Genomic DNA, 19,498 nt, shown 5'->3' on the forward strand with positions numbered 1-19,498 from the left:
ACATGCTTCACATACTTTCTGCATACCTTCAACCTTAAACTGAGACAGCTCTGTTACAATTACTTTAGCCTAGTACATAGACTTCATTCTTTGCACATTTTACATGCCCCATTCTCTTATGCCAAATGGCTATATCTGCAACAACTCATGAATCATTTGTAAACATTGTAGCACTCACTTCAGGCATATTTACATTCAATGTAAACATTCTACCCACTCTGTTACTTTTTGCAACCAACCTACACTTATCTTTAAAGTATTCTACATAAGAGCCATTAGGGTTAAACCGAACCTACAAACCTTGCTCAGTCATCTGGCCAACAGAAACCATATTTTTTGTAATGTTCGGAACATGAGGTACTTCTACAAGGTACTTCACCTTATCATCCTGCATAGACAATGGCACATCTCCAACATGGGCAATTGAATGGGCAGTGTCATCCCTTGTTTCAACAAAACCTGGTCTTTCAAGACTCTTCATTTCCTTGAACCACTCACCATGACTTCTCATATGGTTCGAAGCACCTGAATCAACATACCACACATCATCCTTACATGCTGTTACATCATTTTCACGAGTCAATGAATTCGAAGCATGGGTCAGTTCACTAATATGTGTATTTAAATGGTTAATTCGTTCTCACGAGTCAAGAAAAGTTTTGAGAGTGTCATTCTCACGAGTCAAGAAATTCGAAAAAGTTTTGAGAGTCTCATTCTCACGAGTCAAGGAATTCGTACAGCTAAAATTTGAGAGGCTCATGAGGGGAAAAGCGTATAGAAATGGCCATTGCCAAAACTATTTTCTCAAAAAAAAAACTTCTAATTCTAATTTTCCAAATTCTAGAAATTTGTAGGTTTAGATTAGGACTTATTGAGAAGAAAATGCTGCAATTTCGTGCGGCCGACGCAATTGAGAAGAAAATGCTGCAATTTCGTGCGGTCGACCCAATTGAGAAGAGAAGGTTCCGCGTGCTGCAAAATTGGATGTAGTCACGTCTAGAGAAGCAAGGGCTTAACATCTCCTCCTTTCTTTTCCTGTTTTCATCTCCTGAAGCAAGCGCTTAACATCTCCTCCTTTCTTTTTCTGTTTTCAAGCATGCGGGGGGACGTGATGGCCCCTTACAATCATATATCCTTGCTCTCCTTCCCAATTAGCCTACTCATGAGACTCTGGCTATGCTTCCTTGCTTCTGGTGGCTGCCACTGCATGATTTTCTTCTCCCACACTGGAAGCTCTTCTGCCACGCCTGTGATTTCCTCGACGGCTTTCCCCAAACAGTATGCTGACGCCCTGTTGGATTTCCGTCATCACATCAACAGCGATCCCCTCAATACCCTCCACAGCTGGAATGCCAGCACCGATTACTGCAGTCATTGGGAGGGTGTGAGCTGCTTCTTCTCCTCCTCATCTTCCACAAATATGATCTCCCTCGATCTCTCAGATCGTAACCTCACAGGCTCCATCTCTCCCACTACGCTTTCCACCTTAAACAACTCTCTGGCTTCTCTCGACCTCGCTCTTAACAACTTGTCCGGGCCCATCCCACCTGCTCTAGTCCTTTGCTCCAGCTTATCCCTTTTCAATGCCTCCCACAACCAGCTCACGGGCACAATCCCGCTTGATTTAGGCTCCCTCCACAGCCTCAGCGTCCTCGACTTGTCTTTCAACAAGCTCTCCGGCAGCATCCCAGACTCTGTAGGGAACTGTTCACAGCTGACTTTCCTCCGTCTCAGCGTCAACTACCTCACCGGGAGTCTCCCTGAGTCCCTCGGCTCTCTCAGCCACCTCCTCCGACTGCGCGTGGCGGAGAACAACCTTAGTGGCCCCATCCCCTCCTCACTCGCCAACTGCTCCTCTCTTCAAGAGATCGTACTCTGGGGTAACTACCTCTCTGGTGCAATCCCCGCAACGTTTGCCTCACTTCACACCCTGCAGATACTAGAGCTTGACACAAACAATCTCACCGGAGTAATTCCTGCTGCTCTTGGCAACTGCTCTTCTCTCCTGCAAATAGATTTCTCACAAAACGACCTCACTGGGAGAATCCCTTCCACCCTTGGATTCCTGCAGAACCTGAAACAACTAGAGCTGCATACAAACAGCATCACAGGTCAAATTCCAAGCACTCTTGGAAACCTCAACCAGGCTATTCTCCTATCGGTGTGGCATAATGAATTGAGCGGAGCGATACCTTCTGTATTGGCTAATTGCTCTGCGCTAGTAACTCTAAACTTGCAGGAGAACCGGCTAGCTGGGCAGATTCCTCGTTCGTTCGGTAATAATATTGAGTTCAATTTCGCTAGATTTTTGTCTTAACATGCGTGTTCTAGGATATCGCATCTTGCCTCCCTCTCCATAGGTCTTTTTTCCCATTTCTATATTACAATACTTTTTATGTAAGTTTTCTTTTTGCGCAATAGGAAAGGTTAGATTTGTATTAATATACACGGATGAATTACAAAAGAGAGACCCTGATCAAGGCTGTCATAGCAGCATTGGCGCTTAGTAGCATCTAACATCGGATTACTAAAGGAGCAGGTAAGAACGTCCACACATTGGTTCCCAAGCAAGGTGATACCTTGCTACGATGATGATGGAGGATTAACTGATTTTAGGCCATCCATAGTGTGTTCAGAATTTTGTAGCGCATCTAAGGCAGAGAGATGCCAAGGTAAGATTCAGCTAAGACATGAAAGACATGTTCCTTTTTCGTGACTGACAAACAGGGCAGAAGATTGATATGTCAAGCCTGAAGGCAAACAGGTCTCAAGCGGGGAGTTTGTGATGGAGAATCTTCCAGAAAAAAACATTAAACTTGAAGCATGGGGTAGCTTTTCAAAGTTCCACAGTGTATATATTCCATGCTCCAGAAGGGTCATGAGACTTCCAATGGGCAGTAGCCACCAGTTGGAGGTTCCAATTAGTGAAGCAAGGTGGGACATCTGCAACCTTCATGCCCAATAGTTGCTTTCCCGAGGCGGTACTACTTGAGTTGGAGAGCCCATTGTCCAGGTGATGTGGGCCAGTAGGCAGGAAGTGCCTCCTGCTGCCTGCAATACATATTTGAGTGCTGGGGGTATATCCTCCCAATTGCACCACTGCACAAGACAGGCATACCAAAGATTGTACCAAATGTGGAGGCCTCTCTTGTGAAGGTTATGAGCTTGGTATAGGTGTATGAATGCTTGTGGCTTTCCTTGTTCCTTATTGCAATGCGACCACCAAATGCTTTCTCCTAGGGCACCATCCAACCAATGGGCATTGCCCAGTCCATTGTAGTGTAGTTCAGTTGGTTTTAGTTTCAGTGGGCCATTTTAGTTTAGATTTTCTAACATAACCAATCTAATCTATGCTTGTTGTGTTGATATCAGGTCCAATTGGACAACCTAACAACCAAAAGACCACCTGGGATCCACTTGATGGCGTACTTGGTGTTTCATCTCTTCCTAGCTCCTCTGTCCAATAGTACAAATTTTGCTTGTTAGTGTTGTTAGTTGACCCTGACAGCTCACATAAATCATGGACCACTGGCAAGAACATGTTTAGACTCCTCATGCTTTAGAATGGAGCTACTATCATATGCAAGGAATTGGGTAATCACCTCTCCATCTCCCTCAGGAAGGGGAAGTCTCTTAATGAGGCCTCTCTCTCTCTCTCTCTCTATCTCTCTCTCTTTCTTTTGAAAATACTAGACATTAGCTAGGAGGGATTTAGTCACAATAGAGAATAACAAGGGGGCTGAAGGACAAGCATGTCGAGACTGACTGCTTGAGGGAAAAATCCATGACCACAGCTCCATTGATTACTATCTCAAAGGTGGTGTTGCCTAGCACGGCTCGAAGCATCCCTACTAATGTTTGGCCAAAACCCAACTTATCGAGAACTGTAAGCATGAAGTAGTGGACTCAGTCATAGGCCCTATCCATATCCAAATTGAGGAGCATGTAGGGGTAATTTAAAGCCAGGACATGATCAATCTTGCATTTAACATCTAGGATGGCCTCGTGAATCTACCGATCATGCACAAAATGGTACTGGTTGGGATCCACCACCCTAGGAAGGATGAATTTGATGCGTAGCCCGATGGCTTTTTAGCAAATATCTCATAGGATATGTTCATGACAACAGGGGGCCTAAAGGATACCATGTCGGACTGACTCCTTGAGGGCAACATCCATGACCACAGGTCCATGGATTACTATCTCGGAGGTGGTGTTGCCCAGCACGGCTCGAAGTATCCGTACAAATGCTTGGCCAAAACCCAACTTATCGAGTATTCTAAGCATGAAGTCCCAGCGGACTCGGTCTCATAGGCCTTGTCCAGTCCAGATTGAGGAGCATGTAGGGGTTATTTAAAGCCAGAACATGATCAATCCCGTATTGCACATCTAGGATGGCCTCATGAATCTACCGATCATGCACAAAACCGTACTCTAAGCATGAAGTCCCAGCAGACTCAGTCTCATAGGCCTTGTCCAGTCCAGATTGAGGAGCATGTCGGGGTTATTTATTGTAACCATGAAGTCCCAACGGACTCAGTCGTATGCCCTGTGCAGTCTACATTGAGGGGCATGTAGGGGTGATTTAAAGTTAGGACATGATCAATCCCAAATTGCACATCTAGAATGGCTTCATGAATTTTTCAACCATGCACAAAACCGTCTTGGTTGGGATCCACCACCCTAGGGAGGATGAATTTGATGCATCGCCAATGGTTTTTTTGCAAATATCTCGTAAGATATGTTTAGCATGGTAAGAGGCCGCCAATCACTTGATGGGATACGGTTGGATCATTTAGGGATAAGCTTTATTTTCCCTCTATTGACTTCTGTAGAGAGTTCACCTTATCTGCATATTTCATTATTCATGGCATGGATTTCTGGGCTTATAACTAGTGCCCAAAAATGCTAATAGAATTCTATAGGAAGCATATCTGGGCTTGGCATTTTTTCCTTACCCATCTTGCTAGTTGCATAGATCATAGTTCCTCTGTAGTGTAGGCTCTACTAAGCACAAATATTGAGGAAGTGTCAATGGCATGAGTAATCCTTGAAAGGAAGTTTTTTAGCCTCCCATGGTAATCCTTGTTTACTAGAGGAGGGGAACCACTTATAAACAAGGATAAGCAGGTAATGAGGAGGGGAACCACTGATCAAGGAGAAGCGGGCAATGATGGGGGCACCAATTGCTGCTTCATCGTCTATGAAGGAACCATCAGGGAGTTGGAGCTTGCCAATCCATTCTCATCTTGTTGATGCTTCTCTTTTACATGACGCAAGAAGAAGCTTGTGGGGGCATGCCACTTGGCCAAATTTCTTACAGAAGTTAACATTATACCTTATGCATCTTTCCCAAAGTGCAGTGGGGGGCCTGCTGCCTAGGGCTCTTGCTACTCCTTGTGCAATATTGATGCCTTCATCAAACTCAATTGAGAGGTATTCAACTTGAAAGGGAGAAGGTGTTGGAATGTAACACCATTCAGGTCTTGACATGGACGCCCAGAACCCAAACAACATGCAACCCTTCGCATGAGGTAGTTGCTAAGAATATAATAACCAATTCATACAATAACAGAACATTCATTCGTGTGTGCACCTCTATGTGTGTCTGAGAAAGGAGAGGCTATGGCGTATCTCCGATGCAGGGGACCTTAAGGGTTTTCGTCATGGAATCATGCCTGCCTTCCTTCTGCCTTCCTTCCGGCCTATGGGGGGTTCTCAAACCCGCGCTTCCCGCAAATTAGGCCTCTTACTGCTCCTCATAGATGAAGGAGATGAAGCTGATGCAGAAAACGCAGACCTGCAGTCCCAAAAACGCGGGCATTATGATGATCAAGAAGAACATGAAGCAGATGGTGACCTGTTATTCAAGAAAGAAGCAAGCAACCTGCACCCTGCGAAATTGGGACAAGAAAATGAAGTTCTACTCCCGGCCCAAAGGGGAGCAATTGATAGCAACTTGCAGCCCCATGAAGGCCGAAATCATAAGGAAACCTACGGCCTCAGAATGGAGATGAAGAAGAGGGTGCTGAAATTGCAGCCCATCAAGAAGATGAGCACGCTGATCTGCAGCTCGTAGAAACTGATAAACAAGAAGAAGGAGAAGTAGATGATGTCCTGTTGCCGATGACTATAGAAAGCGACCTGAAGCAGCCCCAAAGCTATGGGCAGCAACACAATGAAGGTGTTCTCCCACCTCAGCAAAGCGGAGATACAGTAGACAACTTGTAGCCCCCAATCCATGGGCGAATCAAATGTAATGATGATCTCTTCAATTTTCTATTGATGCTCATCAATTTTCTCCTGACACTTTGGAGTGTTTGCAATTCATACATAAAGGGGATATTTGGCAACTGCTTCCCCTTAATTGTCTGATCACAGCATTCCTGAATTTTGTTTATAAAAGTATGCTTATTGATGCTAACACCATAGTGCATGCAACACAAAGGGTTAGTCCGAAGGTCAAGAAGAAGACCTCCCTTTTGTTGTGCATCACCACAGATACTCCTTTCCATCCGAGCGAGCGAAGGCACCCTCTTGCAGATGATGGTGATCATCATGAATGGGTTTCATTTTACCCTCATCACGGTTTACATCAACACACCCGAATCCCCTCTTCCTCACCACCGATACACTTTCAATTAGTTCAAGGCGACTGTGATGCGGTCAAGGATGGTGCCTTACACGATGATGATGTTGATGGTCACAAAGCACATACCTATGCTTTCAGTGAGGCTAGTCATGAGGCTGTCTCCTTTCTCTTTTTCATTCCTTTGAGTGGGAGCCCTTCTCATGCTGATCCTGTTGGGGTACAAGAAGACTTCTATGTCAAATGCTTTCAACATGGAGTTGTCTCTATGGTGGTGATCCTGCTTCATATCCATGTTGCTGCCAGTGACATTCCATTGATCTCTCTCTCTCTCTCTCTTGAGGGGGAGAAATGTAGTAGATATCCAATCTCGAGTGAGGATTAATGGTGGTGATCAAGATGATGACAATCAGGAAGCTCACGTTGCAATGAAGCCTTATGTAGGATCGAAGATGAAGAGAAAGATGTTCATGCTTCTCATCATTCATGCAACTCTTGTTTCGTGCTAACTGCATGTCTCATATTTGTAAATATTCTAGCATGTAGTTTAGGTATGCGAAGCAGTATAAACATGGCTGCATCTCATTTTCTAGTATCTAATAAAACCCAACACTATACTAGTAACCCTGCAAGACCTTAATCTTCTTAAGGGGCAGTGTTGGAATGTAAGACCATTCAGGTCTTGACATGTGGACGCCTAGAACCCAAATGGCATATTGCAACCCTTCACATGAAGGTAGTTGCACTAATATGTGTGCCTGAGAGAGGAGAGGTTATGGTGTATCGCTGATGTAGGGGACCTTTTTAGGGTTTTCCTCAGGAGGTGCAAAGCTGCGAGGGAGAGACATATGCACAACGATCGTCGTATTAAGGATGTAAGTCTAGTTATAAACCTTCAGTATGCCAACCTATAATGAGTAGTTTACTTAGGCGGGCTTCAGATGCATCCCTGAAGGGTCTGCTTTTGCACATCACCTAGCCACGGGTGTCCACCCCCATCTTCACAAAGGGCCAGACGAGGGGCAGTACATCTTGTAGCGGCACGGCGGCGGCGAGGCGGTAGAGCGGCGACGGCGGCTCCTCCTTCACTGCTGCGACACGGGAATCCTTCACGGCGACGGTTAGAGCGGTGAGTGACACACCTTTGCATTCTGTATGAGCTTGCTTTCCTGGTTGTATGCTTGCAGCCATTCGTGGCTCGCATACGGTGTTCGGCAAGTCCCTAGCTACGACTCGTGCGGCAAAAGCGCACACCATTACCGGGACACCAATATCTTACCAAGAATCCTTGCATTTCTTGCATGCTTGATTTGGGTTACTAACGATGTGAGGATTTTGGGTAGAGCAGAAGGATGCCTCTCTATAGCTCACTCCACACCGTTGATCGACAACCAAGCATACAAGACCAGTCAAACAACCCAGCAAAAACCATAAGGGCCACCACCCTTGAGTAGGCAAGGGATCAACACACCAACACGATGTCAACACAAAGGCTCAAAGGACAATGTATGAATTGTTTTGTCAATGGGCAGTAGCCAGTTGGAGGTTCCAATTAGTGAAGCAAGGTGGGACATCTGCAACCTTCATGCTCAATAGTTGCTTTCCCGAGGCGGTACTACTTGAGTTGGAGAGCCCATTGTCCAGGTGATGTGGGCCAGTAGGCAGGAAGTGCCTCCTGCTGCCTACAGTACATTGAGTGCTGGGGGTGAATGCCCATATATCCTCCCAACTGCACCACTGCACAAGACAGGCATACCAAAGATTGTGCCAAATGTGGAGGCCTCTCTTGTGAAGCTTATGGGCTTGGTATAGGTGTATGAATGCTTGTGGCTTTCCTTGTTCCTTATTGCAATGCGACCACCAAATGCTTTCTGCTAGGGCACCATCCAACCAATGGGCATTGCCCAGTCCATTGTAGTGTAGTTAGATCCCCTTGCTATCCATGCACCAGGCCTTGGAGAAGTGGGGAGATTTTAATGGAGCATTTCCTAGTGATGGCTATCCTATGGTGCCATGTGAGACCCTTTCATTGTTGAGGGAAGCCACGAGCTTGTTGAATGCAATGCCTTGTGATCACACCCCACAGTCTATCTGTCTCAATTCTCTACAACCACTTGAGGGTGAAGTTGGTTGCTTGCATGGCCAAATTAATGATGCCTAAACCACATTTGTGCTTAGGTCTACAAACTTGCTTTCAAGAGATTGAATGCCAAGCTTTACCATCTTGAGCTCCCCAAAGAAAGTCTCGGAACAACGTCTCCATTTTTTGCCATGTAGGTTTACTAAATACACAATAGGTGGTGACAAATACAACATACGCTAGAAGGATGTGCTTGAGAATCACTAGCCTTCCAGCATATGAGAGTTGGTTCTAGTTTCAGTGGGCCAGCACGGCTCGAAGTATCCCTACTAATGCTTGGCCAAAACCCAACTTATCGAGTATTCTAAGCATGAAGTCCCAGCGGACTCAGTCTCATAGGCCTTGTCCAGTCCAGATTGAGGAGCATGTAGGGGTTATTTAAAGCCAGGACATGATCAATCCCGTATTGCACATCTAGGATGGCCTCATGAATCTACCGATCATGCACAAAACCGTACTCTAAGCATGAAGTCCCAGCGGACTCAGCCTTCTCATAGGCCTTGTCCAGTCCAGATTGAGGAGCATGTAGGGGTTATTTAAAGCTACGACATGATCAATCCTGTATTGCACATCTAGGATGGCCTCATGAATCTACTGATCATGCACAAAACCGTACTGGTTGGAATCCACCACCCTAGGAAGGATGAATTTAATGTGTAGCCCGATGGCTTTTCGCAAATATCTCGTAGGATATGTTCATGACAATAAGGGGGGTAAAGGACAACCATGTCGGACTTGTTGAGATATCGAGCTCGTCTAGTGAGGCGGTGGACACTGATGACCCGCCTGGGGGATAGGCCCCACACTTACACCACTGGCATGGTTGGTGAGATCTTGGGTGATATGCGGCCAGTGGGATGACAGGCTGTGTGACAGCCATTCTAGAGACTGGCATAGTTATAGCGCCAGCTCATTTTAGTCGGGTTCACACTATAGAGAACCCGTGTATGTATTGGTTGAGTACCTTTCATATTATTGTGTACTCTTATTCTTGTATATGGTGTGTTGAGTGTTGAGTAGAGAGAAGAAGATTTTCAGCCTCTCACCTTGTGTGTTCTCTATTAGGGTTTTGTGAGTGTGTGTGTGTGCTTGCAAGAGCTCAAGCTCTCCTCCCCCCTGCATCTTTTCATGGTATCAGAGCCTGGTTCGTGCTAAGGGCTGAGCTGCAAGCAAGAGAACCACAGGAAGCGGTACGAGGGTAAGAGCTGCAACTACTCTTCCCTATTGTGTTGGTGACTACACCCTTGTCGGGAGCTCTACGGGAGGCACCGGCAAACGATCTCCGATTGAGGAGCTTTCTTCGCGGGAGTAAAGCTATAGGGCAACTATACCGTCCTATCGGACAAATTTTTCTGGGCCGAAAACGCATTTCGGGCGCGTCTGGACCTCCGTTTTTCAGAAAGCAGGCGATTTCGAGCACTGCGGGTAAGTCATTGATTCTCTGCAGAACTCTGTTTTAAGAACTGCAGGAAGACAGATTGACTATGCAGACACTGTGGGTGCTGCAAAGAGGTCTACAGTTGCCATTGGGTGTATGTATGTGCATTGAAGTCACTGGTTGTGACATTTGAGAGTACTACAGTACCGCTGTGCAGAAAATACAGCATTTGTGCGAAAAAACCAGAGTGCAGTTTCTGGTAGAATTGTGTGTTTGGCAAGATGTCTAATGATGGCATAACACAGATTGTGGCTGAGAAGCTGGATAAGAATAACTTCCATGCTTGGAGGTTCAGGTTGACGAATTTCCTGATGGGAAAAGGTTATTGGGACTACATAGAAGGTGAGCATGAAGAGGCACCGGAGATACCGGATATAAATCCGACTGCTGCAGATGTGAAAGAGTTTAAAGATTGGAACCAAGGAGCCAGGAAAGTAATGTATTGGCTTTCCATTAGTATACAGGACACCATGATTGGGCACATTCAGGATGCCAAGTCCCCCAAGGAGGCGTGGGACACCTTGGTAAAGCTGTATGAAACAAATACCAAGGCACGTAAGATACAGTTGAAGAATGAGCTTCATACTGTGGAGAAAAAGAGCATGTCTGTGAATGACTATGCATTGAAGATAAAGGGTATTGTGGAATCCCTTGCATCTATTGGTGTGTCAGTAGATGATGATGACAAGGTGGAAGTCTGTCTACGTGGTCTCGGGCCACAATACAAGGCGTTTAAGACGTCTATTCAGACTCGGGAAAACATTCCCAACTTTACAGATTTGGTGTCTATGCTGATTATCGAAGAGAAGAACTTGGGTGAAGACCAACAGTCTTCACAAAGCAAAAACAGTTCAGAGCAACAGGCCTTCTACACGAGTTCAGGAAGAGGACGAGGTAGAGGAGGCCGTGGACGCGGTCAAGAAGGTGGCCGAACAGGTAATCAGAATTATGGCCAGCAGCAGCAGCAACAACAACAGTCCCAGAATCAACAACAACAACAACACGCAGGTGGAAGAGGCAAATTCAGAGGCAGGGGGAGTCAAAGAGGCCGTGGAAATTGGCAAAGGCAATATAATGATGCACGTGAATGCTATTATTGTGGTAAGCCTGGACATGTGCAGTCAGAATGTTATAAGAAGCAGGCTGACATGCAAAATGGAAAAGTGCAGCAAAACAACTATGCATCCTCAAGCAGAAATAATGAGGATAATGAAAGGTTGTTTGTTATGCAGCATGTTGTGAATGCCATGTCTGAAAATGTTGATGCAGCACAAAAAGATAATGTATGGTATGTGGATTCAGGCGCTTCGAACCACATGACGAGTCATGGGGAGTGGTTCAAGGAGATGAAAAACCCGGAAAGACCAGGTTTTGTGGAAACAGGGGATGACACTGCTCATCCAATTGCCCACGTTGGAGATGTGCCATTGTCTATGCAGGATGGCAAAGTGAAGTACCTTGCAGATGTACTTCATGTACCGAACATAACAAAGAATCTGGTCTCAGTTGGCCAGATGATTGAGCAGGGTTTGCAGGTTCGGTTTAACCCCGATGGGTGTTATGTTGAAGATTTCAAAGACAAGTGCAGGTTGGTTACAAAAGGCAACAGAGTGGGCAGAATGTTTACGTTGGATGTAGACATGCCTGAAATGAGTGCTGCGATGTTTGCAAATGGTTCAGGAGTTGTTGCAGACACAGACATATGGCATAAAAGAATTGGACATGTAAATGTGCAGAGATTGAAGTCTATGCAGACAAAAGGAATTGTGACAGGGCTGCCAAAATTTAAAGTGGAAGGTATGCAAAAAATATGTGAAGCATGCCAATTTGAAAAGCAAACAGGAAAATATGTAAAGTGCCTAAGGTCAGATGGAGGGGGAGAGTACTTCTCCAATGAGTTCTCTGAATATTTGAAGAAGAATGGCATTCGGAGACAGTATACATGCAGATACACTCCGCAGCAAAATGGAGTTGCTGAGCGGAAAAACAGGCACATTGCTGAGATTGCGCGAGCATTGATGGAAGAGAAGAATATGCCGCATTGCTATTGGGCTGAGGCTGTTTCTACAGCAGTATACATCATGAACAGGACTCCAACTGCAGCCATACATGATGTAACTCCAGAGGAGAGGTTTACTGGCAGAAAACCAGATTTGTCTCATCTGAAAGTTTTTGGATGCATTGCATATGTGCATGTGCCAGATGAGCTGAGAACTAAGCTGGATCCGAAAGCTAAAAAATGTGTGTTTATTGGATATTCCCTTGAGCAAAAGGGATACAGGTGTTATAACCCTGCTACACGTGAGTTGAGGGTAAGCAGGGATGTTGTTTTTGATGAGATGAGCAGCTGGTATGCTGCTGAAAAAGAAGCTGTTGGGGCTGATGTGAGTGGAAGTGTGGTTGCACAGAATGCAGGTCAGCAATCACAGTCTTTGAGTGGACCAGGAGAGTCCTCATCTAGTGGGTCTGTTGATAGACCATGGAGTGGCAGGCTGCGTCATAATACGAGTCCTCCAAATGTGATTACTACATCACGTAAAGGAAAAGAGAAAGTGGTTGAGCCCCTTGGTATGCCTGACATTTCTGCAGGGCATTCTCATGTTGATGGAGAGTCTAGTGGCTCGGATATGAGCCTTGATGAGGAGCTTGGGATCCCAGCTATGAGAACACCTGGTGTAAAGAAGGCTATGGAAGCCATGAATGAAAAGCTGCGAAGATCAGGGAGAGTGAAGAACCCTGTGCAGAGATTTACATATGACGGTTATGTGGCACATCACTATGCATATATGGCAAAGGTTGTGCAGGTTGTTGAGCCCACATGCATTGATGAGGCTATTGGAAATGTGTGTTGGAAGAAAGCTATGGATGAGGAGATGGATGCACTATATGGAAATGAAACTTGGGATTTAGTGCAATTGCCTGAAGGCAAGAAAGCCATTGGATGCAAGTGGGTGTACAAAGTTAAACATAACAGTGATGGAAGCATAAACAGGTACAAGGCTAGATTGGTAGCCAAAGGATATGCGCAGACATATGGGATTGATTATGAGGAAACTTTCAGCTTAGTTGCCAAGATGGCAACGGTGAGAGTTGTGATAGCAGTGGCTGCGTCAAAGCAATGGTCTTTACATCAGATGGATGTAAAGAATGCATTCTTGCATGGGGATTTGCAAGAAGAGGTGTATATGTTGCAGCCACCTGGTTATGAGGATGTGGGTCACCCCGAGCATGTTTGCAGGTTGAAGAAAGCCTTGTATGGCTTAAAGCAAGCACCAAGAGCATGGTCTGACAAGATTTCTGAATATCTTGTCACTATTGGCTTTCATGTAGCCAATGCAGATTTCTCATTGTATGTGAGACATGGTGATAGAGGAGTTGTGCTTGTTGTCATCTATGTAGATGACTTGATCATTACGGGGGACCATGATGCAGAGATCTTTGATGTAAAGATCTTGCTTAGACAGAAGTTCGAGATGAAGGATCTGGGGGAACTCAGATATTTCTTGGGCATTGAGGTGATTAGGTCACCACATGGTATTGGATTACTGCAGAGACAGTATGGCTTGGACATGTTGTCCAAGTATGGTATGACAGGCTGTAAGCCTATTTCTGTGCCATTGGATCAGAATGGCAAGTTGAGTGCAGATTCAGGAGAGATCTTGGAGGATCCTACTATGTACAGGAGCATAGTAGGAAGTTTGATCTACATGACGATCACCAGACCAGATTTGAGCTATGCTGTTGGGTTGGTGAGTCAGTTTATGCAGGTTCCACGGAAACCGCATTTAGATGCAGTGAGACGCATACTGAGGTATGTGAGGTCTACTTTGCATTGTGGACTATTCTATGAGACTGGGACAGAGATATGTGTACATGGGTACACGGATGCTGATTGGGCTGGTAGTATCTCAGACAGAAGATCTACCAGTGGCTTCATGTTTTCTTTGGGGAGTGCTGCTGTGACTTGGAGCAGCAAGAAGCAGCCTACGGTTGCTCTATCGAGTACAGAGGCCGAGTACAGAGGAGCTGCTATGGCAGCATGTGAGGTAGCTTGGTTGAGAAAGCTACTTGCAGATATGGGTCTATCAGTGGATAGACAAGTTGTCATTTTCTGTGACAACATTAGCAGTATACAGTTGGCCAGGAACCCAGTCTTTCATGCTCGTACGAAGCACATAGAGATCCACTACCACTTCGTCAGAGAGAGAGTCTTGGCAGGAGACCTTGACCTTGTTTATGTCAGCACAGAGGATCAGGTAGCTGACATCTTCACCAAAGCATTGGGTACAGAGAAGCTCCGCAGATTCAGGGCTTCACTTGGTGTACATGAGATGGAGTTGAGCTCGAGGGGGAGTGTTGAGATATCGAGCTCGTCTAGTGAGGCGGTGGACACTGATGACCCGCCTGGGGGATAGGCCCCACACTTACACCACTGGCATGGTTGGTGAGATCTTGGGTGATATGCGGCCAGTGGGATGACAGGCTGTGTGACAGCCATTCTAGAGACTGGCATAGTTATAGCGCCAGCTCATTTTAGTCGGGTTCACACTATAGAGAACCCGTGTATGTATTGGTTGAGTACCTTTCATATTATTGTGTACTCTTATTCTTGTATATGGTGTGTTGAGTGTTGAGTAGAGAGAAGAAGATTTTCAGCCTCTCACCTTGTGTGTTCTCTATTAGGGTTTTGTGAGTGTGTGTGTGCTTGCAAGAGCTCAAGCTCTCCTCCCCCCTGCATCTTTTCAGGACTGAATGCTTGAGGGAAAAATCCATGACCACAGCTCTATTGATTACTATCTTGTAGGTGTGTTGCCCAGCACAGCTCAAAACATCCCTACAAATGCTTGGCCCAAACCCAACTTATTCATTATTGTAACCATGAAGTCCCAACGGACTCAGTCATATGCCCTGTGCAGTCTAGATTGAGGGGCATGTAGGGGTGATTTAAAGTTAGGACATGATCAATCCCAAATTGCACATCTAGAATGGCTTCATGAATTTTTCAACCATGCACAAAACCGTCTTGGTTGGGATCCACCACCCTAGGGAGGATGAATTTGATGCATCGCCAATGGTTTTTTTGCAAATATCTCGTAAGATATGTTTAGCATGGTAAGAGGCCGCCAATCACTTGATGGGATACGGTTGGATCATTTAGGGATAAGCTTTATTTTCCCTCTATTGACTTCTGTAGAGAGTTCACCTTATCTGCATACTTCATTAATCATGGCATGGATTTCTGGGCTTATAACTAGTGCCCAAAAATGCTAATAGAATTCTATAGGAAGCACATCTGGGCTTGGCATTTTTTCCTTACCCATCTTGCTAGTTGCATAGATCATAGTTCCTCTGTAGTGTAGGCTCTACTAAGCACAAATATTGAGGAAGTGTCAATGGCATGAGTAATCCTTGGAAGGAAGTTTTTTAGCCTCCCATGGTAATCCTTGTTTACTAGAGGAGGGGAACCACTTATAAACAAGGATAAGCAGGTAATGAGGAGGGGAACCACTAATCAAGGAGAAGCGGGCAATGATGGGGGCACCGATTGCTGCTTCATCGTCGTCTATGAAGGAACCATGAGGGAGTTGGAGCTTGCTAATCCATTCTCATCTTGTTGATGCTTCTCTTTTACATGACGCAAGAAGAAGCTTGTGGGGGCATGCCACTTGGCCAAATTTCTTACAGAAGTTAACATTATACCTTAAGCATCTTTCCCAAAGTGCAGTGGGGGGCCTGCTGCCTAGGGCTCTTGCCTTCATCAAACTCAATTGAGAGGTATTCAACTTGAAAGGGAGGAGGTGTTGGAATGTAACACCATTCAGGTCTTGACATGGACGCCCAGAACCGAAACAACATGCAACCCTTCGTATGAGGTAGTTGCTAAGAATATAATAACCAATTCATACAATAACAGAACATTCATTCGTGTGTGCACCTCTATGTGTGTCTGAGAAAGGAGAGGCTATGGCGTATCTCTGATGCAGGGGACCTTAAGCCTTAAGGGTTTTCGTCATGGTATCATGCCTGCCTTCCTTCCGTGCTATGGGGGGTTCTCAAACCCGCGCTTCCCGCAAATTAGGCCTCTTACTGCTCCTCAAAGATGAAGGAGATGAAGCTGATGCAGAAAACGCAGACCTGCAGTCCCAAATACGCGGGCATTATGATGATCAAGAAGAACATGAAGCAGATGGTGACCTGTTGTTCAAGAAAGAAGCAAGCAACCTGCACCCTGCGAAATTGGGACAAGAAAATGAAGTTCTACTCCGGGCCCAAAGGGGAGCAATTGACAGCAACTTGCAGCCCCATGAAGGCCGAAATCATAAAGGAAGGCCGAAATCATAAAGGAAAGGGCAACCTACGGCCTCAGAATGGAGATGAAGAAGAGGGTGCTGAAATTGCAGCCCATCAAGAAGATGAGCACGCTGATCTGCAGCTTGTAGAAACTGATAAACAAGAAGAAGGAGAAGTAGATGATGTCCTGTTGCCGATGACTGTAGAAAGCGACCTGAAGCAGGCCCAAAGTTATGGCCAGCAACACAATGAAGGTGTTCTCCCACCTCAGCAAAGCGGAGATACAGTAGACAACTTGTAGCCCCCAATCGATGGGCGAATCAAATGTAATGCTGATCTCTTCAATTTTCTATTGCTCATCAATTTTCTGCTGAAACTTTGGAGTGTTTGCAATTCATACATAAAGGGGATATTTGGCAACTGCTTCCCCTTAATTGTCTGATCACAGCATTCCTGAATTTTGTTTATAAAAGCATGCTTATTGATGCTAACACCATAGTGCATGCAACACAAAGGGTTAGTCTGAAGGTCAAGAAGAAGACCTCCCTTTTGTTGTGCATCACCTCAGATACTCCTTTCCATCCCGGCGAGCGAAGGCACCCTCTCGCAGATGATGGTGATCATCATGAATGGGTCTCATTTTACCCTCATCACGGTCTACATCAACACACCCGAATCCCCTCTTCCTCGCCACGGATACACTTTCAATTAGTTCAACAAGGCGATTGTGATGCGGTGAAGGATGGTGCCTTACACGATGATGATGCTGATGGTCACAAAGCACATACCTATGCTTTCAGTGAGGCTAGTCATGAGGCTGTCTCCTTTCTCTTTTTCATTCCTTTGAGTGGGAGCCCTTCTCATGCTGATCCTGTTGGGGTACAAGAAGACTTCTATGTCAAATGCTTTCAACATGGAGTTGTCTCTATGGTGGTGATCCTGCTTCATATCCATGTTGCTGCCAGTGACATTCCATTGATCTCTCTCTCTCTCTCTCTCTTGAGGGGGAGAAATGTAGTAGATATCCAATCTCGAGTGAGGATTAATGGTGGTGATCAAGATGATGACAATCAGGAAGCTCACGTTGCAATGAAGCCTTATGTAGGATCGAAGATGAAGAGAAAGATGTTCATGCTTCTCATCATTCATGCAACTCTTGTTTCGTGCTAACTGCATGTCTCATATTTGTAAATATTCTAGCATGTAGTTTAGGTATGCGAAGCAGTATAAACATGGCTGCATCTCATTTTCTAGTATCTAATAAAACCCAACACTATACTAGTAACCCTGCAAGACCTTAATGTTCTTAAGGGGGAGTGTTGGAATGTAAGACCATTCAGGTCTTGACATGTGGACGCCTAGAACCCAAATGGCATGCAACCCTTCACATGAAGGTAGTTGCACCAATATGTGTGCCTGAGAGAGGAGAGGTTATGGTGTATCTCTGATGTAGGGGACCTTTTTAGGGTTTTCCTCAGGAGGTGCAGAGCTGCGAGGGAGAGACATATGCACAACGATCGTCGTATTAAGGATGTAAGTCTAGTTATAAACCTTCAGTATGCCAACCTATAATGAGTAGTTTACTTAGGCGGGCTTCAGATGCATCCCTGAAGGGTCTGCTTTTGCACATCACCTGGCCACGGGTGTCCACCCCCATCTTCACAAAGGGCCAGACGAGGGGCAGTACTACTACATGTCTGAAGACACATCTGAAGCCTGCCTTAGAATATTTGATAGGCCATAGTTACAAGTTGTGCACTTGGAAAACGTAATATACTATAATATCTTTACTATGAGTCCTTAGCACACTTGATATACCATGCTTATGAGCAATGTATCTAGCACGCTGACAAGTTCTAGCATGATGTTTTTTTTGCTTTCAGGGCTCCTCTCAAAGTTGCAACTGCTGGACCTTTCACAAAACAAGCTTGTTGGCAGTGGGGCTTTCCTTACCAATGTGTCGTCCCATATTGACACGCTTATCCTGAACGACAACTTGCTAGAGGGAAACCTCATCGACCTGCTGGGCACAGCTGCTGGTGCAGGAATTCATACTTCTAGTAGCAGCAACAGCGCCTCATGTCTTTCATTACGCGTTCTTCTTCTTTCCGATAACCAATTCAGTGGCTCAATTCCACCAGAGCTTGGGAACTGCACAAGTATAGAGAGGATCAAGATTGACAGAAATCACTTAACTGGAGAGATACCAGCAGAGCTAGTAAAGCTTCAAGCGATGCAGACCCTGACGTTGAGAGCAAATCAGCTGAGCGGGCCTCTCCCTACTTTCTTATCTGCCTGTGTTGAGCTTCGAGTGCTGGATTTGAGGCAGAACAAATTGCATGGGACCTTGGACTCTTGCTGGTTCCTCCCTCTCTCCAATCTAAAGGTGCTTGCATTGGGCTCAAATTACAACATCACAGGCAGCTTCCCTTCTTGTTTGGGAAATTTCTCACAATATTTACAGCTGGTGGACCTCTCCAGTTGCAGGCTCTCAGGCAGCATTCCTGATCAGCTAGAGTTGCAGGCCTTTCGATCTTCAACAGCACAAGGGGCTTCCAATGCGGGAGCTCAAAGTTACGATGAGAGCTTCGAAATTATTGCAAAAGGGCAGTACTTGGAGTACACATACCTGCTAAGTGTAGTAACTTCACTAGATGTTTCCGACAACGAGCTCAGTGGAAGCATACCGCCTTCTATAGGCTCTCTCACGGGCATGGTGTTTCTGAATCTGTCGGAAAATCAGTTGGACGGATCTCTCCCCTCAAGCTTAGCAAATCTGAACGACCTTCAGTCCCTGGATTTGTCTGGCAACAACCTCAGCGGCGCCATCCCACCCGAATTCGCCCAGCGCCTCACCTCTCTCTCTTTCCTCAACCTCTCCTACAACCGCCTCTCTGGCCCTATCCCTCAAGCAAACCAGTTTGAAACTTTTGGTAGCAATAGCTATCTTGGAAACCATGGGTTATGTGGAGTGCCGCTCCCACAACAATGTGAGACGAACGCAGCTAGTAATCAGTCAAGCTCAGCTACAACGAAGCCC

At 45.6% G+C, this 19,498-nt stretch overlaps 1 protein-coding gene across 1 annotated transcript in view; it reads left to right on the forward strand.

Annotated features, from left to right (window-relative positions):
* The first annotated feature begins 1,015 nt into the window (after positions 1-1,015).
* The window catches only part of LOC147626745 (uncharacterized), an 18,700-nt gene continuing 217 nt past the window's right edge, over positions 1,016-19,498 (forward strand). Inside the window, exons 1-2 of the mRNA XM_086816765.1 lie at positions 1,016-2,276; positions 18,342-19,498. The exon at positions 18,342-19,498 is cut by the window's right edge and continues 217 nt beyond it. Coding sequence (XP_086672891.1) covers positions 1,097-2,276; positions 18,342-19,498 — 2,337 coding nt within the window. The 5' untranslated portion in view covers positions 1,016-1,096. The remainder of the gene's footprint in view (positions 2,277-18,341) is intronic.

The sequence above is a fragment of the Cibotium barometz genome, chromosome 22, assembly GCF_041138505.1.
Source record: "Cibotium barometz isolate CiBa-2024 chromosome 22, ASM4113850v1, whole genome shotgun sequence".
In the NCBI taxonomy this organism is placed as follows: domain Eukaryota; kingdom Viridiplantae; phylum Streptophyta; class Polypodiopsida; order Cyatheales; family Cibotiaceae; genus Cibotium; species Cibotium barometz.